This window comes from Leptonychotes weddellii, chromosome 11 (genome assembly GCF_054177405.1).
Source record: "Leptonychotes weddellii isolate Sample4059 chromosome 11, ASM5417740v2, whole genome shotgun sequence".
In the NCBI taxonomy this organism is placed as follows: Eukaryota; Metazoa; Chordata; class Mammalia; order Carnivora; family Phocidae; genus Leptonychotes; species Leptonychotes weddellii.
The window spans coordinates 80,001,372-80,024,067 of record NC_138379.1 but is presented as its reverse complement, the minus strand read 5'-3'; the positions used below and the strand labels follow the sequence as shown (position 1 = coordinate 80,024,067).

The window sequence follows — 22,696 nt, the reverse complement described above, 5'->3', positions numbered from 1 at the left end:
TGATCCCGAGAGGTTGTTGCTGATAACTTTGGGGTGTATTGAAGCCAAGGTAGATAATTACTATTCTATACTGAGTTGATTAAATAGGAAAAACAAAAAAACACCACAACAAAACCTCCATGGTGTCTTTTAGCTTGCCACTGCTTTTTTCCATCCCACACCTCCTTCCCTGCCTCCCCTGCCCCCAACGTACTCTTGACGGAGGTGCAAAGGGAAGAGGGAGTCAGCAGTGTCCACATGAGGTGGTTATTCTGTTTGGCCCAGTTTGGAAAGTGTCTCTCTGTGAGTAGACAGGGATGCCCTGTCCGAGCCTGGGGCACACACTCTCCCTGGGTATGCAGTCATTCTGCATGCACCCGGGAAAGGGCCGTCCTGGGACACTGTCCGTTTCCAGCATTCTCTCCATATGGAATGGTTTTACCATAACGTCATTGTTGGCCAACTTTTATAAACTTGTGAACGGATTTCCAGATTCCAATCCAAAGTTTGCCCTTTTGGGGGGAAAGCTGTGGGTGAGGTAAAGAACCTTGGGGGCAGAGTTGTTGAGTTCAGTTAATTTGGGAGGGTGGGATATGTGTTTTTAAATAACCGGAGAGGGATGCCTGGGTGGCTCAGTCGTTAAGCGTCTGCCTTCAGCTCAGGTCATGATCCCAGGGTCCTGGGATCGAGCCCCGCATCGGACTCCCTGCTCTGCAGGAAACCTGCTTCTCCTTTCCCACTCTCCCTGCTTGTATTCCCTCTCTCGCTGTGTCTCTGTCAAATAAATAAATTAAATCTTTAAAAAAATAAATAAATAACCAGAGAAAGGACTGGGAGTTGTGTTTACCTTTGCCCATTTCATCTGTTTTGGTTTTCGTCCTCTTTTCTTCAATTCCTTCAATCCAACCCAGCTGACTCTCGTCTCGTCCTCCCAAGGTTCATGCAGGGCTTGGCTGCCGACTGGCTGGAAACCCGCACACATGGGACTGGTACTGCGCCTGCTGGGTCTTTGTGCTGGCTTGATTTCTCTTCTTCTACACCTGTGCTCTCGAGCGAGCGGAACTGCAGTCAGAGCTACTGTCACGGAGGGGCCGAGGTTCTGAAAGGCCCAAGCAGCCCTCCAAAGAGTCCCCCAAATGAAAGCATTAACAATCTTCTAATCAAACTTCATTTATTAATCTCAAGGGTTGATTCACTTGATAGCAGCAATCAGCGCTCTCTTGGAGAAATACAGAAAGAGCACAATGAGGCATTCACGTTTTTCGTTTTTCATTCAAAAGCTCTTACATCGGCACCCTCGTTTCTTTTCTTTGAGCCTGGCCTCCCTTTATAAGACCCTAGGTTCGTTAACCTACGCCGGATCACGTGGCTGCTCCAGCAGACGGAACGCAATCGGGAGCAGAGGCTCAAGGTTGAGATGCAGGAGAGACTGACCTTTGCCAATAGATTTATCCTTCTTGTACACACATCGCCAAGTCCCTTGTGTGCAGAATGAGGGCCAGCGTGTCTATCTCTCTATTTTCTTTGTAGTGATTTAGGTAGACTCGTTTACGTGTGTGTGTATGTGCGTGTGCTCGTTCAGAACTGCCTGGCCTATTTGCAAACTGTTGGATGCTTCACTTTTCCTCCTTTCTAGAACTCTTCCTCTCTTCCATCAGCTGCTCCACCAGAATCAGAAGGAGTTAAGCTGAAATGGAAACCCGTGGGGGCCAGTCTGAGATACACGCCTAGGTTATAAAACATGGTTCTTCAATATTAGTGGAAGTCGGAATCAGCTGGGCAGCTTGTTACCAATACAGATGCCCATGTCCTGCCCACAGTATGATCCAGGGGGTCTGGGATGTGACTCAGGAATTCGCATTTTAATCAGCCCCCCAGGTGATTCTGATGCAGGTGGTCAGAGACAGGATGTTGAGAATCCCTGTTAGAGAATTACTGGGCAGGGTCCTAGCACTGTCTTCACCTCACATCCTTAGTTTAAGGACAAGGTCAAGGACGTCTAGGGATGTGAAGTGACTGGCCTAGGTTAGGGGGTTGGTGAGGGACCAGAACAACATGCCGGTTCTGGGCTTTTCCCCTTTGCACCATGCACAGGGGAGCAGACCAATAGGAAGTGAGTTTGCTTTGCCAGGGGAAGGGTTTAAATTAGGGACAAGGAAGAACTGTCTGGCAAAGAGGAGTACTGAGGAATTCAATAGTATCTCCTTCCCAGAAGGCTTTAATTCAGACTCTCATCAGATGTGGGCATCTGCGGTGTCATGAGGGGGCCGAGAGCAGGGAAGGCAATGTCTTCCGAACAAATTCTGATGACTTTTGCATGGAGAGCCAGAGACCCTTCTTTTACTTCTTTGGCACCTGAATTGTAACCTTGGCAGCAGCTTTAAGTGTCCTGGGGTCCGGGAGGCCCGAGGTCCAGTCCTGGCTCTGACGAGGACAAGCTCTGCACCGTGGGGCCACCTGCTCAGTTCCTTGGTGGTGTTAGCTTGTTTCTCACTTCTGTGGTGGCATCCATTTTCTCTTCCTCTCTAACTCCCCCCCACCGAGGCTCCTCTTCAGCCTCGCACTTCCATCAAGTTCTGCAGACTGAGCAAATTAAGAAGTTGAATTTAAAAACTACTTACTGTTGAGAATCCAGCAGCCTGTGTGCCGGTTTTCCCTCCCCTCGGGCATTCTGAGACTGTCTCTGGACAGTCCTCTGTTGTTTATACTTACTGATGTATTTAGAGGCATCTGGCCGCAAAAGTGCCTGAGTTCCAGCTTCAACACCCATATCCTTTTGTGAATGATATTCGGGTCGGAGATGGATGAGGACTACCCAGAGTCACTCCCCACACAGAGAAGCCGGACCAGAGTGACATCTTCCCAGTGGTGATGACCTCTGGCCACAAGTCCCTGTCCCTGCATCTCACCTGGCCACCCCACTGATGGGCTCTCTCTGTCCCTTCCAGAAAGCGGACCTGGCCGTGGCGGGCCTCACCATTACTGCGGAGCGGGAGAAGGTGATAGATTTCTCCAAGCCATTCATGACTCTGGGAATTAGCATTCTTTACCGAGTTCATATGGTAAGAGACTTATTTTATAAGCATTTATGTCATTAAAGCTATTTGCATGCAAACACTGAGTTATATGGTAATAATGAATGACTCACGGAAATATTTAGATTTCAAGACTTAAATGCAAATGAGCTGGACTATTTTTTCCCCCATCAGCTGCATGGACTTACAAACAGGAAGAATGGAAAAGTCACACTTGTGGGCTTTCCAGTAAAATTTGCTTTTGCCTCACTGACTAGGGATGGCCGAGAGTGATCTCTTCACCCTGGGTGCGTACGGTGTCGGGGAGTGGCCCTGTTGGTCACTCTGTTTCCTCCTAGGGACAAGGTCCCCAGTCCAGATGAGTCACCCCAGCATTTTCAAGGGCTTTGCAGATTCCCAGGTGCACCTCTGTTCCCTCCGAGCATTGCGTCTGGTGAGAGAATGCAGACTCCTTCCCCTCTGGGTTCGTCATACTGGTGAATAAATAATGTCACTTATATCTGGCCTGTCCACTTTTCTGCATCCTTCAAAAAGAGAGAGAGAGAGAGAAAGACTTCTCTGGTTAGGTTGCCTAGAGTGAGTGTCTAAATGAGTTTGTGAAGGCACACCAATGGGTGTAAGGACGGACCTGACAGAGGACACTGGCTGGTGGGGAATGTGGGGAGCATCAGGAGAGTAATGCTGGCTGAGCCTCATCCACAAAGAGGGTAATAGGTACGTTGTCAGCACATAGTTGACTGAACCAGAAGAACCTTCTTCTCATCCTTTTATCCAAACTGGCTCTAAGTGCACAGCTATTATATGGATTTCCCCAATACTCAAGTCATTCTCAGTGTCCAAGGTCACGCTAACACAGCAGATTCCAGGGTGTTACCTGGCACCACAAGGCTGCCCAACAGGGAAGGAATCAAGCGCTCATCCCACGTGCCTGCTGAAGAAGTGACCCCTTCTCAGGCCCCAAATCCCAGCCCTAGGGAAAGGGGATTGTCTGTATTCGCTATCCCAGCCTGGGCTCACATAGCGGGAGCTGCTAGGGCATCAAGAACCGCAGCCCATTTCTGTAAGAGGGCAGGTCCCCTTGTCACAGAGCCCGTTTGAGCAGCTTAGAGGAGCGTTGTCCTGTGCTGGACCTCAGCATCCATCATGATCCCTGCCTGGCTTAGAAAAGGAGGCCACATCATCTAGAAGAAGAGGCAGCATCGAAATCCCAAGCTCCCCAGGCTAAAGACAGAAAGCAATCTGATGATTTGGTCATTGTAGACGCTGTCATTGATGTGTCTGTCTTGTGAATTAAGGGCGATAGTCTTTTTCACGATGATGAAAGCCCCCATTCATTGAGCACCTCCATGTGCCAGATGCTCTTTCGGGCACCTGTGAGGATGTGGACTATTGTTATGGGTTGAATTGTGTCCCCTCAAAAGACCTGTTGAAGTCCTAAAAGCCCCAGGACCTGTGAATGTGACCTAATTTGGAAATAGGGTCTGCAGGTGTAATCAAGTTAAGATGAGGTCACACTGGATTTGGGCGGGTCCTAATCCAAGGAGGGGGTCTTTATAAAAAGAGGGAAATGTGGACACATGGGAGAAGACCATGTGAATTTGGAGACAGAGTAGAATGATGTCTCTACAAGCCAAGAAACGCCAAGGATTGCCAGCAACCACCAGAAGCTAAACACCAGAAATGACAAGGAGGGATCTTCCCCAAAGGCTTCAGGGGCAGCATGGCCCTGCTGATACCTCAGTGTTGAACTCCTCGCTTCCAAACTATGGGACAATACATTTCTGTAGTTTTAAGCCACCCAGTTAGTGGTACTTTGTTACAACAGCCCCAGGACACCGGTTCACTTTTGTTGTTCTTCTAAGTAGGTGAAAGAGCAGAGTTCAAACCCAGGAATGCTGTGCCTCGAGCATGTGTTCTCTCTGGGACACCAGGCGCCCCCCCTCATTTGCGTGATCTTTGAGTAACTTGTCCTGGAAAGCATTCTTGTGTACCTTTTCTCATCTGGTCCTTAGGACTGCTCTTTGAGAAGGGGGAAGGTATTAGAATTCCAACTTGACAGTAAGGAAACTAAAGTCACACTTGGAACTGACACAGGGCTGGGCCTGGAAGCCAGGTGTCCTAAGTCTCAGGACAGTGTTCTTGTCATCCTTACACCTGTCTGTAGTCCCTAGGTGATTTTCCAGCTAGCACCATGTGTTGAGCCCACCTCACCCCGTTCCTGTCACTGAGCCTCGAGGCAGCATCCCAAAGAAGTGGGGACATAGGACCTTTCTCCAAACCATATTGCTATGGCCAGGCTGTATGCCTTGATTTCTTGATTAATGCCAAGGATACTAGAGCCCGATGGACCATGAGGATCCCTGTGGGTGAAGGCACCTGTTCCCTAGTGTTTCTACTCAGTACCTGGGAACACCCACCGTTGGGCTACCCTCACCAACGGGGACACCGCTGTCCGGAATATCAACCCCAGCCAGAACCAAACAAATTCTATATCTGATGTCACCTGAGTCATGAGTGATTATTACCAAAATGTGAGCATCTGGTGATGATGAAACCTGTGTGCAAAGGTTAAAATAATTAACCCAAAGTATAAATGCCTCTTTCAAAAATATTGCAAAACCCTCAGAAGTAGTAAGGGGTGGCAGGTACGTGTCTGAAGTCTAGAGACAATCAGAAATAATGTGTGGATTTCCAGCCATCTAAGATTACCTAGGATTAGTTTTTCATGACCTTGGGATCACCAAGAGTCAATGATGTGGTATTTTCCTCTTCTCACCATTGGGGTATAATCTATGTGTCTGCTCAGGCATCTCTAGGACCAAAATCAGAAGAATGTTTTGCTCTTTGGACCACCTACTCCTTGCCACTCAGAGGCTGGCTGAGAATTCTGACTTGTTACTATGAATCCCTCCCACTTTCTAGAACTCCCTCCATTCCTGGGGTCTAGGTCACTGTTTCTTCTTGATGTTCCTCCTACCGCTCTGATGGTGGCCACCCCCCCAGCATTCCAGTTGACCACCCCCCTCTGTCTGCCCCATGAATGTCCCTGGCGCATTTCCCTTCTCTCTTGAACAGCTCTCTGCCTGGCTAATGTCACCCACTGCCACATCTGTAAATCTGACCCTGGCCACTCCCCTGAATTCTAGAAGCATATTTCTAACGCATGACTAGACATCACTTGACTGTCTCTCAGGAACCTCAGCTATGGTCTCACAAACCGTATTCGGTAGAATTCTTCCTCTTCTTCCCCTGCCCCATCTCACATCATGACATCTCCACCCATTCCCCTGAGTTGCCCTTCACCTCTCTTACCCCACACGTTCAGTCGGTCTGCTCACCTCCTCAATAGTTCTCAAGCATGCTCTCCACCCCCACTGAATCCACCTTGGTTCAGGCTCTCCTTATCTCTGACCTGAACTGCTGCCATTCTGATGGCCTGTATCCTCCTCAAGGTCAGGGTGTTTCTCATTCAGCACCGTATCCCCATCAGAGGGTCACAGTCATTGCCAGCATTCACTAAGAAGCGGGAGAAAGTTCTGGAGCCAGAGCGGCCATGTACTCGCTGCATGTTCCCTGTGTCTCAGTTTTCTCATCTGCGACAATGGGTTGTCATGCAGACTGAATGAAGATACGTAAGCGCATAAGTAATGCACTTACAATGGTGCCTGACCTGTGCACAGTAAAGCGTTAGCTTTTACATTTCATAAATGTATGTGACTTGCTAAGAGTTAGTTTTTAGTTTACTGTTACTTTTTTTTTTTGGCAAATGGAATCATATCAGCCGCCTATGTAAGATCATCCACTGGCTGCCCATCACTTACAAGACCAAGTCCATCCTTCTGAGCATGGAGAATAAAGCCCATCTTTCCTGTTCCATTTGCAGCTCCTGCGACAGGCATCCCCACCCCATAGCGCTCACTGCTTCACCATCACCCCAGCCTCTTCCTATCTAGGTCCGTGCCCGTCTTCTTGTTTCTCGGCCATGGAACAAACTCCTCCCGAGCCTTCAACACCCAGCTCAAATGGCACTTGCTCTTCAATGTGACTCCCCTAGATAGAGCTGATGGTCTCTTTCCCCAAGCAGCTGCCCTCTGTCCACACGTCCGGTACAGCGTGTACATCCTGCATTGTACTATTCTTTGTTTATCTCTTTCTCCCTAAGTGGATCCTAGTGGGACATACATTGAGGAGAAGGTACCCTTTTGTCAGGCCGGGAGCTTTTCTGATACAGTTTTTGGTATAGAAACGTGATCATCCTAAACAGGCTGTATTGGCCTCATAATTATAGAAAGAAGAAATGCAGGAGGGAAGGAGCAGGATGAACGATGTAACTAGATTACTTATTTTCCTTTCTGGCCTTGACTCCAGTGGTCTGGAGAACAAGAGGAGATAGGAGGCAGATGTTTCCGGCAACCCAGGCACAGCTTCTGCTCCAGGCCTGCACGGCTCCCCCCGGGACTCACTGCTCTCTCCCCACCAATGCCTGTATATCCCACACACAGCCTAGCACCCACCTGAGAAAGCATCGCAATCCCTGGCCGGGGCTAGATGAGCTTCCAGAACATACATACAGAGTCCAGCCTTTAGAGCCTGGGTACTGAATAAATCTGAGTACCCCTGGTATTCCAAGGATAGGAATGAAATAACAGGACATCTGAAGTTCAAGACTCTCTTGATTTCTGTGGCACATCAGCTCATTCATTCGTACTGAGAAGTTCTGTATATACTGGAGCAGTAGAAACCCAGAGGCATCTGTACTCTGGGGTTTTATGATACTGATGCACGCTGTGAGCACTCCAATATCTGTGTGAATGGAGGAGAGAAGAGCACAGGAAAATGAAAACATTCATATTGAACATTAGAGTGTATCGTGTCGTTTCACTCTCTCTTTTTTTTTTTTTTCTGCAGCAGCAATTTGCTTAATGATGTTTTGCTCCGATTAATATTAAAGTAAGTTTGTATTCCTCAAGCACACACTGACTGTTGTAGAAAGGCATCATCCGAGTGTGCCAGACCTGAGATTTGACACTTGGCACATATAGCCCCCAAATGGGTAATTACATTTAAAAAGTTCAGTGTTGACATATTCAAGGAGGTTCAGTATACGTCCAGGATACTTGTGTGTTGACTAACATCTGTCTGGCGTCTCTTTATTTATGAAGCACTTTCGCATAGAGTCTCTGCTTTAATAGGGCAACCCCCAGGGGCAGGTAGTGTGATTTCCATTTTACACGGAAGGATGCTAAGGCCGTGGTGGCTAGTGGTGCCGTGGAAAGAAGAGAGAGCACAATGGTTGGGGGAGGCATTGAACCCAAGTTTCTGGTCCCCAAGCCCATACACTTCCAACTACCCATCTTTATGGTACAGTTAGGTGCATTTCTCCATGTCAAGGCCATGTGTCAGGGGAACATTCTAGATCCTTTCTAATCTGAGGATACTGTCTATCCCATAGTGTCTCCACCCAGCCAGAGCATCTAAGACCCCCTCGAAAATGTGACTTTGTTATTTTCCCCCTACAACGTCCTACTCCACCTTTGATTAACAAATGGGAAAGTTTTATACTCTGTTCTTTTTCTCTTCTTAACTCTTAACTAGAGTCTTCTCTGTCAAGAAAAGTAAAAAAAAAAAAAAAAAAAAAAGGCAGACAGTGATTAAAAAGTAAGAGAGACATAAATGCCAAAATTAAATTAATGCCCCACATTTTTGCTGGATATATGACCCGTTTTTTTCAAGAAGGTCTGTTTCATTTCAGAAAGACTGTCTAGAAAAATGGAGAACAATGCTAAGTAAACCAGTAAATCATTTCTAATACTGCTTAATACTCTGCTATAAGGAAACAGAAAATGCAGAGTTCTATTCCTTAAGGCTAAGTAACATGATAGCCCATAACATGGAAATATGGTTCCCTGGGTGTATCATCATTTTAATATTGGCTATGTATTGGACGCTCCTATCTCAAGAAGCTCCAGGTGTTCTTTCAACATTACTGTAGTAATTCTCACATTCCCCCTTCATGTTGATGGCTGGGGCCCATTTTCTGGAAGAAGACAATGGCACCCAGAGAAGTTGAGTGGCCTCCCTGGAATCACACAGCAGGCCAAAGTCAGTGCCAGGATTAGAATTTAGATCTCCTCATACTGGATTTCCAACCAGCAGAGTGAAAATAGATATGCTAGCGTGTGGGTTACATAGGCAACAAACTCATGTGGGTGTTTTATGTGAGGAGGAATTAAGTGCTTGCTTCTTTTTCCCTCTTGGCTTCAGAGGTGGGAAGTGCATGCTAAACCCAACTATCATCAAGACAGTCTGTTGCAGACACCCAGAGGAAAGCTACCCGTGGGTTCCTGGGGCGGGATAGGAGGAAATCTTCTTCTGCCTCTTCCAGAAGGAGACACGGGCACTGCCTCCTTTTATCTCTTCAGCCCTAAAGAGTATTTTATTGATTGTCGACCGCTGCTGAGAATCGAAGGAGACCTCTGAATACGTTGCCATTTAGTTGTAAAGACCACCTGGAGGACAGGAGGAGCCTTTGTCCTTGGCTCTGAGGGAGAGGGGAGGGGGTGCAGGGAAGGAAGAGAGTCGGTACCACCAGTTTGTGTGGTGTCACCGCGAAGGAAAGGGGGACCAGGATGCACAGCCCTTCCGCGGACACGGGAGAACCCGCCACACATCTGACCCACTCCATCTGTGACTTGGTTGGGAAGGCTGAGGCGGAACTGAGGTTGGAATCATTGGCTTCTAAGAACCATCCTTCCAGAATAGCACCTGGTATTGCCCTAATGGCTTCCCTGGAGAGCCCTGGGGAGCCCTCATGACTCGTGGAGTATAACCCATAGAAACTCTAGGAGTTTTGGAATGTGACTGTGGCCACATGGCATTCTCTCCCCAAGCATCGTTCGCATCTGTCACTGTAGGACAGAAAAAGGTATTTCTGGTCCGTTGAGGGAGAATCAATATAAAAGGAAGTTCTGTCCTTTGTCACATTTCCCCTCCTCCCTCCCCACGCATTCATGGCTACCATTAGACAGAGGGGAAGCCACCACACATGGCTATTACTATGTGTTAACTCATCCAGCTCTCAAAACACCCCCCTGAGGTAGGTTTTATTGTTACCCCCATGTTACAAAAGAGGAAATGGAGGCCCAGAGAAGTTACGTACTTGTTCTGGGTCATACAGTTGTAAATGATAAAGCCAGGATTCAGTCCTGGGCAGGCTAGCTCCAGAGTCTGTGTTTTAACTTACTGCCTGTCCTGCATTACCTGGCTCTGGGGTCTTTATACATCTGGCTCCCGACTCTGGGAAAGCAACTGCATTCTCACTATAATGTCATTTCTTCCAGTACACGTAGAATAAAGTATCTGTGAGTCAACAGATTATCTTTAAGGACAAGTGGAATTTTCAACATGCAAGGGGCATTTAGTGCCACTTTGCAGCTCTATGCTAACATTCAAAGGGTCTCCCCACGCTGGGATGGTGATCAGTTGGTGACCAGCCCCTTGGGTCTCTCCCACCATCAGACAGCATTGAGAATGCTGGCTCTGGCGTGGTCAGCCTGAAACATAGTACAAAAGTCAAGGAACTATGGCCGCGTGGGTGACTCAGTCAGTTAAACGCCTATCTCTTGGTTTTAGCTCCGGTCATAATCTCAGGGTGGTGAGATCCAGCCCTGCATCGGGCTCCGCACTCAGCGCAGAGTCTACTTGAGATTCTCTCTCTTTCTCCCTCTGCCCCTCCCCACCATTCGCTTGCATGCTCTCTCTCTCTCAAAGAAATAAATCTTTCTTTAAAAAAAGTCAAGGAACTAGTTAAATTTTGGTGCTGTCTAATTTTCAGCTCCATCTGCAGGGCTTGGCCTGTCCTGGACATTTGGGGCATAGACTATATATAACCAATTATCTACCTTCAAAGTGGTTGTAGTCACCAGAAGGAACTGGCCCAACTTGCAGCCCACAGGACATGTATAAATCAATACAAATGCCTATAAATACAACAGAGTGAAAATAAATGATGATGGGTATAAATAAATAATGTTGAAGAGGACTTTAAGGGGTTGAGATAAGGTAGGATGGGATTCTGGGGGCATTGGGGAGAAGGCATGAGATTAATTAGGAGGTTTACGGGAGCAAGTTGCAAAGATAAAAAGGAGAGCAAGGTGCGGTACAGCGGCCATTTGAATGAAGGAGGGGTCCTTCATATCTGTGGTGTAGCGTGATGAACGAACACCAGAGAAATTGAAGCAATCACCAGTGATTTGAGCAAGGCACTTAACCTCCCTGGGTCTCCATTCTTCCATCTGTCAATATAGAGAACTGGGTATTGAAATCAAGAGAACATAGTGAAACGTTTTGAGTTCTTTGGAAGTATTGCCATCATATATCCTCTGGGTTAAGGAGAATCTGTTATTTGGAGGAAATGACTGTGGCATATCACACCTGATTTGCCCCCAAGCACCAGTAACTCAGATGTCTTTGGGGGAAAGAAGCAACCAAAGCATCCGCATAGAAAAAAATAGGAGGAGTTCGGGGCCTGCAAATAACATACTTCTCTTTGCCATTGTATAAACAGCCTGGGCTCAGCCCAAACCAAGGCAGTATAAGCCCAGACCCAACTCTCAAATAACTGCCCACTCCTTGCTCTTTTGGTTGGCGTCAGTCAATCACAAGTAGAATCAGATGTTCTCTTGCCAACATGACTGATATGTTTCCAGCGGAGCTATGTTTATGTCTTGATCTTGTTTGTGTGATGCTCTCTGTTTTCTAACTCGAGTCTCCAGGAATTTTTCCCACGACTGTGCATCATTCCTTATCACCCATAACCAAATACGGCAGCTTTAAATAGTGCTGTCATTTTCCTCAGTTCACTCGTTGTGATATAATCAGGTATAGATTTCTGACATTGAGCATCTAATGGGGTTTCAGATTCAGAAAGCAACAATGAAAGATTTTTCTTTTCCCCCCTGGGTATCTCTCAATTAGGAGACATGGAGTGAAATAGTCATGAGCGACAGGGCACTAGAACCCATGTCCATTTGCCCCGAGAAGCTGTGGGGTATGGAAGGACAGAGGGAAGGAGGAGTTGGAGAGAGCAGGCTGCATGTAGAGGGGGCGACCACCACTGAGCTCCAGGCCATTGGCGATTTAGGCCCAGAGTTTCCAGACCACCCCGTTTTGTGAAAGAAGCCAGAAATCTGGATTTTTATATTAAATCTCTCAATCCATGATAGTAACGAATATAGAATGGGCGAACACGGCAGGGTAAACAGGCAGGTGGTATGAGAGCTGTCTGTGGTAAGACAGCGGTGTGGTCCCTTTGATCTAAAGGGGCTCCAACCAAGGCCAAAGAAGGGCGTGCACTTGCTCAAGACCACACAGCGACAGACAGAGGGGATCAATGAACTCCATCCTGCTCATTCCGTTTCACTTTCCTCCAGAAAACGTCTGGGGGCTTGGTGCCTCGGTTTCTGTTCCTGGCCCCATCCTTTGGCTCCCGTGACTCTGGCCAGGCACACCCCTGGGCTGGGGACAGACCATGTCTCCCCACAGCATGATGGTACCTGAGCCCTGAGCTTCGTATCAGAAGACGTGCATTTGAGTCCCAGCTCTCCCACTTACTAGCTATGCAACCTTGGACCCACATCTCTCAACTGCCCTGGACTTTTGGTTTCTTCACTAGTAAAATGAAAATAATAACCTGCCTCACGGCACCGTTTTGAGGTTAACGTGAGAAATCTCACTGTGCGTCAGATCACCCTGCAAACAAAAAACCAAGGTGCCTGTTACATTAGCATCCTCATGAGAAAGACAGGAGTGTCAAAGAGGGGTGCTGTCGAACTCCAGCGCTGCGGACACCAGGGGCTCTAAGGTGTCTCTGAGCCCACCATGCCATCCCCGGGAGGTGGGGGGGGGGGACACAGGGCAGTACATGAGGGACGCTGAGACCTGTTCCCTTTGCCCAGCACAAAGCCTCCGTCAACCTAGGAAGTGACGTGGCCCCAGCTGTCCCTTTGTTTGGTCTGCTGAGATCAGGGCTGGCTAGGTGTTGGAGCGGCCCCTCTACACCTTGGGCCCCAGTGCCATTTAAACCAGTCACCCAGAACCCAGGAGGGCAGGGCCGTCTGGGGCCAGACCTGCACCCCCCACACCTACTCTGGCCTGCCCCACCCTGCCCAGGGGCCATCCTGACGGACCAGGTACAGTGAATCTGGTTTTGTCTTCATTTCCAGGGACGCAAACCTGGCTATTTCTCCTTCCTGGACCCATTTTCTCCAGGAGTCTGGCTCTTCATGCTTCTAGCCTATCTGGCCGTCAGCTGCGTCCTCTTCCTAGTGGCTCGGTAAGCTCCTTGCCCCTTGCCTGTCCTCGCACCGCCACCTCGCGTCCACCTCTGAGAACTGCATGGGAGGGGTGGCGAGTGGGAGGGGCGGGGTCGGAAGACCTTGGAGCCACACTGGAGGGGTGGGAGAGGGACTTGGGACCTGATCTGCTCTCTGACCTGCTGTCCACCTGGCACTACCCATCCCTCCACCTATGCACACCTTCCTTACCTTGCAGAGTGCAGACAAGCCAGCTTGTCTAAACTGTCTTCTGTACTCTTGCCTCTCCCCCCTCCCATTCCCCCAGCTCTAGGCCCCCTGTTTGTGTGGGGGCCTTGGGAGATAGAGGACGGGGGGGTGGGGGGTGGGGAAGGTGACAGGAAGATTACTCTGATTAAGCACTATGCGTTTGGCTGCCCTGGCATCAGACCTTGCCAGGATCTGCCACAGAGTGCTGAATGACAAGAACCAGAGTGGGGGGACTGGAGGCCTCAGGGCATGGGCGAGGGAGAAGGTTTCCTCTGAAGAGGGCCTGGCCCTTCCCCAGCCCAGATCTGCCAGTGAAAATACAGCTGCCTTGTTGAATGAGAGCTGTGGAGGATGGCATACGACAGGAGGGCGGGATGGAGAGAGGCATTTGCAAGTAGTGTTGAGTTGCGACAACTGGTCCAGATCAGGGGTTGGGGACAATTAGGCCCTCCGCTTCCCCTGGAAACAGAAACTGTCCCTGGGCCTACAGAAGAACCTGAGGGCGTCCCATGGCTGAGGCCTCCCATGAATGTGGACAGAGAGGGTTGTTGCTCTCCGAGGCTGGGCCATTGGATCAGCCTGGGCTTCAGGAGAGCCAGCTTACTACCCAGAAGCAGAACAAGCCCAGTGGCTCAGGGCTCACTCATTTGGAATCCCCGCTCTCTGCTCAGTGCTCAGCTGACCATAACGGAGGACCAGAAAGGGCTGTTACTCAGGAGCAGAGAACCACAGGATGAGCTTCAAGAATGCTAGTGGAGACTGTTCCAGCTGTCTTCGTAGTAGTCTCCTTTGCCTCGGGGCCACAGTGGCAGGACCAGATGATTCCAGTGTATGTCCCACCTCTGCGGGGCGAGGTCTTCCCCCCGAGCATGTCTGCTCAGCGGTTCAAAGAGAACATGTGCTCCCTCGAGTTAGAACACGGAACCCCAGGGAACCCCAGAGTGCCCAACCCCCAGGGCAGCTCCCAGCCTGCCCAGGGAGCATTGTCTCACCTGGTCTATGCCTCTTCCAGTAGAGATCAAAGCCAAGTTCAGGAAAGTCAGCCTGAGCCCATGAGATCCAGCCAAACAGCAGAAGGCCTGGTTTACAAGCTGATGGTCTTCAAAAGGCTGCTATGTGTTTCTCTCGGGTGCCACCTACCCCCCTCGGGCCTGGAGGTATTGCCACGGTCAAGTATCTGTTGTCAGTGACAATGGGCGAGACGTGGCAGGAGGCTGGCGCGCTGGATGACATGTCCCCTCTCCACTTCACCACGCTGTCTGCGGCTGCACTCGGGAAGCTGTGTGCTGAGCCCTGGCTCCGGGCTCTGGAATGCACTCTGGCGCCCTTTGACTGGGCCCCCGTGTGCAGCTAGCCCAGCTCTCAGGGGACCTCGGGGGCCCTGGAAGTGGTCGGAGGGCTTCGTTACTAGATACACAGACACACAAGCCTGCTTTACCAGGCCTGCCACAGCCTGAGGCTTTTCAACCAGCCCCGGGGGCTTAAACAGCCCCTCTTCCCTACCCTGCACACACACATGCACACACACGCACACGCAAACTGCCCCCAGGATCCAGCATTAACAAAAGGATTATCAAAAAAAATACCCCCATATATATCTATATCTATATTATGTCTCATATATATATAATGCATGAACCTAGGCTAATTTACCTACCTTAGGTAGGTACTAGTTTTCAAACAGGGTTCCATGGGGCATGAAGGCTCCTGGGAGGTGCCAGAGACTTTGGAGGGCTGGCGAAGAGGCTGGGCTCTGAGGCCTCAACTCCTCTTCATGCAGACCAGCTCCACTTTTATCTCTTGACGTATTGTACTTCTGGGTGAGATTTTGGAGGGGGAAAGCTATTTGGAAACCACTAATCTAAGACAGCCATTCCCAAGCCGGCTGATGTCAGAGTCACACAGGGAGTCTTTAAAAATGTGAATTCCCAGGTCCGATCCTCTCAGCACCTCTAGGCACAGGGAATGTGTATCTCTGAAGCCCACTTCCAATAGCCTGTGGGCATGGAAACCACTGAGGACAAGCCAGCTCCGTAGGCCACGGGGAGAAGGAGCACATCTCGGGACACGGGCCAACGATGACACACTGGCGTCCTATTCAGGATCTAGAGGGGCGGTGGCCATGTGGGTGAGGCATGGCAGAACAACAAGCAGGCTAGGCCGAGGGGAGGGACGGGAAGGCCGGTGATGAGAACAGCACCCGGGGAGCCCGTGAGCGCACAGCGCCTGCCCTGCTCGGCACACACCCATATGCATCCGTCTCGGCAGAGCCGGGAGGCTTTGCGTGGGAGACGGGCCGGGGCCACGGATCCGAGGATGGAAGGCGTGTGTCTGGTGGGCAGGAAGAAAGGGCCTTCTGGACATCGGAGAGGGCTGCGGGAGGGAGGGGCAGGGAGCTTAGAGCAGCCCTTCTCGATCCTGGGTGCCCATCACACTCACCCGCGGAGCCTTATGAAAGCACGGTTGCCCAGGCCCCAGCTGGACAGATGAAATCAGAACCTCTGGGAGTGGCATCTCGTCATCGGTGTTTCTGTGAAAGCTCCCAGGTGAGTCTGACACAGAACAGGGCTGAGACCCACAGCCCGAGGGACTGTCTAGGTCAGGGTTGCTCAGTGTGGACCAGGGGCGTCAACGTGACCCAAGAGCCTACAGATTCTTAGTTGGCACCCAGAATCCCTGAATCGGAATCTTCAGGCGTTGAGCCCAACAGTCTATGTTTTAACAAACCTTCTTGGTGATTCTGACGTAGGCTCTCGTCTGAGAACCACTGTTCTAGGCTGACGGTTTTCACACTGGCTCTGTGGGGCCCTCGGGTTCCTCCGTGACCAGTTTAGGGGGCTGGGGGTGGCAGAACACGCCACTTCCCAGCCATCCCCTCCTGCCACACCCAGCTTCTTCTAGTCAGGGCCCTGCACTTTTATCTGTTTTGTGTTTGGAGTTCCACATCATGGTTTATTTAAAAAAAATAAAAATGTTTTTTTAATCAAAAAAAAGCAGTACAAACACAGCCAACGTAGTCCAAGCCCCTCGGTTTTTGGTTGGGAAGATCCCGGTCCAGCCAAAGCCACAGGCCAGGGACTGAAGTACAGAGGTGAGGCCAGAAAGGAGAGCCCCTCCCACTGTCCCCAGCATGTTCCGTCACACCTACCCTCCCTGGCACTGGTCTGTGCTCCTTTTCTCCCACAGGTTGACCCCGTACGAGTGGTACAGCCCCCACCCATGTGCCCAGGGCCAGTGCAACCTCCTGGTGAATCAGTACTCCCTCGGCAACAGCCTCTGGTTTCCCGTTGGGGGCTTCATGCAGCAGGGCTCCACCATCGCTCCCCGAGCCTTATCCACCCGCTGTGTCAGTGGCGTCTGGTAAGATCCGGGGCAGAGGAGGGGCCAGGCCCAGTGCGGGTGGGGAGGGACCCCAAGGGGGTCCTCAGGTAAGCCCTGCTCTAGCTGTGGGTAGGCAGGAAGCTCACAGAGAAGTCTCCCTTCCAAAACGGACTAGCAGGGAACTGGGCTGCATTCCGCCAGCTCCACAAGGCTTGGGAGCACTGTCTTGGGAGCCCTGGCTTGGGCACACTTTGTACCATCTTTTCCTCTTCCCCTTTCCCTCTGCCTCGGAGGTCTGGAGACAGAGGGGAGGGAGCCAGGGCAGGAAGGGGATGCAGAAAACAGCCTTGCAGGCACACAACGAAGCCATTATAACTTCCTGACCTGAAAATGACCTGAGGTTGAGCGGCTGGGTCTGTCAAGGCCTATGCAGATTTATGCAAATCGGAGTGTTCCGCAGGAAGTGTCTGCTGGAAGAATGGAAACCCAGCTGCAGTCACATCTGGTCCCCTCTGCCAGCTTTCTTGAACTCTGTCCCTCTGGGCCTGGCTCTGGGGCCTTGCTGAACCTGTCCAGCTCAGCAGGTGTGGGCAAAGGCAGACTCTTGTGGCTCAGAGTTGGACAGGAGCTCCGGAGCCGTCCACATGGGCAGTCAGCCAGCCTCCGGCTGCAGCTCCCTTCTCCTCTTGGCTCACCCAGGGCAAAAAGAATACGGTTGAACGATTCGATGTGTGGGAAAGCAATCTGAAAACTCGAAAGTGCTACATAAATATGTGGACTCATCATTGCCGTTAGACCATTATGGGGAGAAATGAAACCCACACACACATACACGTGTTGTATATGGATATAGCAGACAGAGGCGAAGCTTGCAGAATCCCAGCTCCCCAGCCTCGCTTAAAAACCCGCTGTGGGTTTGGCTGTCCCAGCCTTTAGGACTTACAGCCTTGGTTCTCTCCCCTCTTCTCAGCCTGTGTAAGCCAAAGGAGAAAGGAGAAGTGGTGTTTCCACCTTGGGCACCAGTGTCTGGACAGTTACCAGAGGGACACTGGACTGGGACTGATGGGAAGGTAAAAACGCAGCTGGGACAGTGACCCCCTACCCAGCTGGGGTTTTTGTTTTCTCTGATAAATGATAAATACAGTAGGATTGAAGACTTCTGGGCGAGGTGCTCACCCATTACCAGATAGTGCCCAGAAATCACCACGTAGATCAATGGGAAGGACTGGGTTTTAATGTTCCTCAAAAAAAGGGACGGTCTTGGCAGGGAAAATCACAGAGTTCCCTCAAAATCCTGGAGATCTGGACAGAAGCCATACAGATGAGCAGAAGTCGGCCACAGACTCTGATCTCTTTCTACCTGGGGATTTTCCTTCCAGAGGGTGGTGTTTCTATGCATTGCATGGAGGGCCCCATTGTCTGTTTCATCCACCTGTCAGCTCCCCAACCCCCAGGAATTCCCTCCTCCACAGGAATGTCTGCCTGAGAGCCAGGGAGGGCCACCTGTCCCGCAGGCTGCTCCGCCTTGGCCCACTGGCTCAGCAGTACTTTAAATAGCTGTCCTGGGGGGGCTCCCTTATGTGTGTGGGAGGGGGGCCCTTGAGTTGTTAGGGAGCCCCTCTGCCTCTCGGAGTTCTCCATGATCAAATCAAAGCCTCCGTTTGGTCAGCTCCCTGAAGGAGTGGGAGATCCGAAGAGAGGGCCATGGCGGCCTGCCTTAGATTCCTCTCCCAGAGCAAATGACGGAAAATGCCATGTTGCCAACATGAATGGCAGCCTTTCAGACTGGAGCAGGGCTCCACTGACCCCTCGGGAAAGAGGGTGTGATTCACTTTCTCAGCAGAGACGGTAGGCTTGCCCTGAGCTACTTGGCTCTCTGAGCCGTTCCTTTGTGACCAGTGGTAGAAAGCACCACACGGCCACCCAGGGTGGGACAGAGGCCGGGCCTCCACACCCAGGGCTCGTGAACCCACGGCACTAGCCAGGGTAGCTAAGCCGCTTTAGAATCCTGGCCTCAGCGTGGAGATGGCTCACCTTGCCTCCCTGGCCCCTACTTGATGGTCACGAGAAAGAACTTCCAGCAGAGTGTATGAGCTGAAGCAGGAGCAGGGAAAGCAGGTCTTAAGGACGGAAGGACACCTGGCACTTACAGGTCCCAAATAGGGAAGGTGGCCAGATGCTTTTCATCCCATATTCAGTGGGAGGGTCTATCTCTCCATTTCTCTATATCTCACATTCATCTGGTCCTTTACAGAGTATTAGTCACCAGTGACATACTATCTCATTTGATCTCACAATTCTCTGAAGACAGGCAGAGCAGACATTATGATCCCCGAGCAGACGAGCTCGGAGGAGGTATGTGGCTTTTCCCCCAAGGTCTCACAGGTGGAGTGCGACAAGGCCAGAAGTAAAACCAGGTCACCTCCCTGGTGGTCTGGCCTATGGAGGTACCCATTGAGTTGGTAGATGGCCCTGTCACTTCCCACCTGGGAGGCAGCCCACGGGAGTCCTTGGACACAGTGGTAAAGGAGACAATGGGACTTCCTGCTCTGAAAAATCCCCTGGAAGCTGCCGGCCTCTGAATCTTGTGGCAAACGCTATGCTTTAGTTGACAATGTCTTCATAATGAGGAATGCCTCATTAATTCAGACACCACTGATTCAGAATTTGTGATTATCCAACCTCAATTATGCTTGGATATGTCTTTGAACCCCTATGAACAAATGGACTGGGATACAGATCCACACTGCTGACCAGATGGTGGAAGGATTATTTAACCTACTTAAGTGAACAAACTAGTTGTAATGGCTTGAAGCATGGATACTGCCTGAGTTGCAAAATTATTCTCATTTTAAATGAGTTCGCACTACCCAATAAAATACTCTCCTACTTTGAAATAGCTTGCCCATTGCAAGAGTAGTTTCTTTTTTTTTTTTTTGCTTTTTTTAGATTTTATTTATTTATTTGAGGGAGAGAGAGAGAGAGAGAGAATGCACGCATGAGCAGGGGGGAGGGGCAGAGGGAGAAGCAGGCTCCCCACTGAGCAGGGAGCCCAGTGCAGAACTGGATCCCAGGACCCTGAGATCATGACCTGAGCCGAAGGCAGATGCTTAACAGACTGAGCCACCCAGGTGCCCACAAGAGCAGTTTCTAATTCCAACTTCTCAGCAGTTCAAAGGTGCTTGTCACCAGTTAATCTTAAAGAGTTTCTTGTTGGTAAAACTGGATTTAAAATATGAATTTATCTGTGTGTTACTTGGCAAGTTCCTTTGCTTCTCTGAGCCTCCGTTTCCTCGTCAGCAAAATTGGGATAAGAATTTTACCTCCCTTAGTTGTAGGGAGTACGTGAGATGGTGTGTGTGGTTCATGGCAGGTGCTCAGCACATGACGATGCACACCTGATGGTTGGCAGCATCATGAGAAGACAGGGGCAGCCACCCAGCCCCAGCTCTAAACAGAGCCCTCAGAGCTGTCACCCTTAACTCATTCACTAGCTCATTCCTCATGGTCTCCGAGATGGCCTCATGTGCATGGACATACCTCTTTTGAATAGCAACCCAATAATCACCTCTTTTAAGAAATGAGAAAAAAAATTAATGGTCTTCTTTCAAGCAAGCCTCACACACTCTGTTTATTTCTGTTGACATCATATGCCCTGCCTCCTCTCTCTTCCCCCATGGAGCTGGGAGCTCCTTCCTAAGAGGAATACCTGGTCTCTCCTGTGTCGCTGCAGGACTGGGGATAGGGGCTAAAACTCCTGGGGGTACCGGGGCAATGATGATTTCCTGGTCTTTTCCTACATAGGTGGGCATTCACGCTGATCATCATCTCATCCTACACGGCCAACCTGGCAGCCTTCTTGACTGTGCAGCGCATGGATGTGCCCATTGAGTCAGTGGATGACCTGGCTGACCAGACCGCCATTGAGTATGGCACAATTCACGGAGGCTCCAGCATGACCTTCTTCCAAGTAAACCATTGGGCTGCTCACCAACATGGGGAATTGGGCAGAATAAAGTTGAGATGTTTGTCCTCTAAAGATAAAAACATCAATCTTCATCCCATTATCTCTTTTGAACATCTAGCTTGGAGGTTCACTTGGGGCTCATTTATCCCCTGCTCTACAAAGTAGTTGTTAATAGGTATCTAACCAACCTACTACCCAAGATGTCCATTTTCACATGAAACAAGTCCAAGGCCTTCAGTTTTCTGTTTTCCATACAAGCCTCAGTGCCTGTTGGCACCACAACCACTGAAAGCATCATGCAGAACCACAGGTGTGGATAGACACACACACCTCCCCTCTCCCCGCAGCACCCCCCCCCCCCGCCCCCCGCCGGCCGAATGCTCTCAGTCTTCTTACTGTTTGTAAAAATAGAGGCCAGGGCTGGATCTGGGATTGATAAGTTGGTTTAGGGTCCACAGAAAACAGCTGGCGCTCCTCCTTCAGATGGTGTCTCTTAGAACCCCCTTGGAGTTCGCTGCCTCCAACCTAAAGGACAGCGAAGGACACAACCAGAATTTCCATTCTTCATTCTGTCAGAAGCCGGAGGTTGGCAGTGGAAGACTTCTCTAGGGTAGATGGGGCAAAACCGATTATCAAACCACTAGGCAGAGTTTACAGTGCCTTAGGGCCCTGTTCTTTCCTTGCCTTTCTGTGAAAGATATCAAAGGCACAGCCCCCTCCTCCTGCCATGATACAGTGGCCATTGAGAGACGGAAGGGAAAAGGCTATATTGAAAATAATGAGGGGATTGAGTAACAAAAGGGCCAGGATTTTCAGGTCCACTTTGATTCCCTCCCTTTTAATGCCAACATTTCCCTTCTCTTGTTCTAACCCTGCTTCCTTGCGTTCTTTTCCCAGAATTCCCGCTATCAGACCTACCAACGCATGTGGAATTACATGTATTCTAAGCAGCCTAGTGTGTTTGTGAAGAGCACCGAGGAGGGAATCGCCAGGGTGTTGAATTCCAACTACGCCTTCCTTCTGGAATCCACCATGAATGAGTACTACCGGCAGCGAAACTGCAACCTCACTCAGATTGGGGGCCTGCTGGACACCAAGGGCTATGGGATTGGCATGCCAGTCGGTATGCAGGAGAGGGACAGCCCCTTTGGGTAGCACCATCCAGGCAGGGTCAGAGTAGCTAGGACCACTGAATGCAGCACTGAATTCGACAACCCTGTTCTAGAACCAGTTAACAGTGACTTTTAGGTGGGCATTCTCCAGGTTAAAAAACAAAAACCAAAAAACAAGCAAATCCACATACTTCTACTGATCAGCGATCCCATTCTCAATCTTTAATTATGGAAGGGTGACTTGATTAGTTATTAACTGATTAATTACTCAAGGGCATCTTGATGCCCTTGGTGGATTCTTCAGGGCTTTTGTTCTCCCCTCTTCTGCTTCCTGCCCTTTGGCCCTTTCTCTGTTGATGGACCTCTCTACTAGCAGTGGGAAGGAGACGGAAGAGATGGTCAAACTTAACTAATTTTGCTATTAGTGTCCCTGGTGAAAGGCTTATTACAAAAGGAGACTGACATGATGAGATAAAGTGGTTTTCAGATCATTTGTGGGTCTCACGGACCCATCTACTCCAAATCAGCGTAGGTCATTGAGAAGAAGGAGTAGAACTCAGTATTCACCTGGCTGTGTACCTTCCTGGCTGTTATAGCATGGTAAGGATGTTTGGCTTCCAGAAAGGTCTCCCAGCTGTGCTTTCTAAAGGATATTCACACTTTGGGCCTTCCCCAAAAGGAAGGTGAAGGGAAGCATATTGAACTGCTTTTTGGATTGGC

General features: G+C 50.0%; 1 protein-coding gene and 1 long non-coding RNA gene across 6 annotated transcripts in view; one reads left to right on the top strand and one right to left on the bottom strand.

Moving 5' to 3' along the window:
* LOC145716300 (uncharacterized) overlaps positions 1–22,696 on the bottom strand; it is a 283,741-nt gene that overhangs the window by 199,518 nt on the left and 61,527 nt on the right. The gene's annotated exons all lie outside the window — the stretch shown is intronic.
* GRIK4 (glutamate ionotropic receptor kainate type subunit 4) overlaps positions 1–22,696 on the top strand; it is a 411,473-nt gene that overhangs the window by 367,832 nt on the left and 20,945 nt on the right. For 3 of the 5 annotated variants that reach the window (XM_081799270.1, XM_081799269.1, XM_081799268.1), the window contains 5 exons: positions 2,928–3,041; positions 13,238–13,347; positions 16,763–16,936; positions 20,702–20,867; positions 21,762–21,987. In XM_081799270.1, the coding sequence (XP_081655396.1) occupies positions 2,928–3,041; positions 13,238–13,347; positions 16,763–16,936; positions 20,702–20,867; positions 21,762–21,987 (790 nt within the window). Of the gene's footprint in view, positions 1–2,927; positions 3,042–13,237; positions 13,348–14,247; positions 16,123–16,762; positions 16,937–20,701; positions 20,868–21,761; positions 21,988–22,696 lie in introns of those variants that run through there. The other 2 variants (XR_014138890.1, XR_014138891.1) reach the window with 2 other exon arrangements.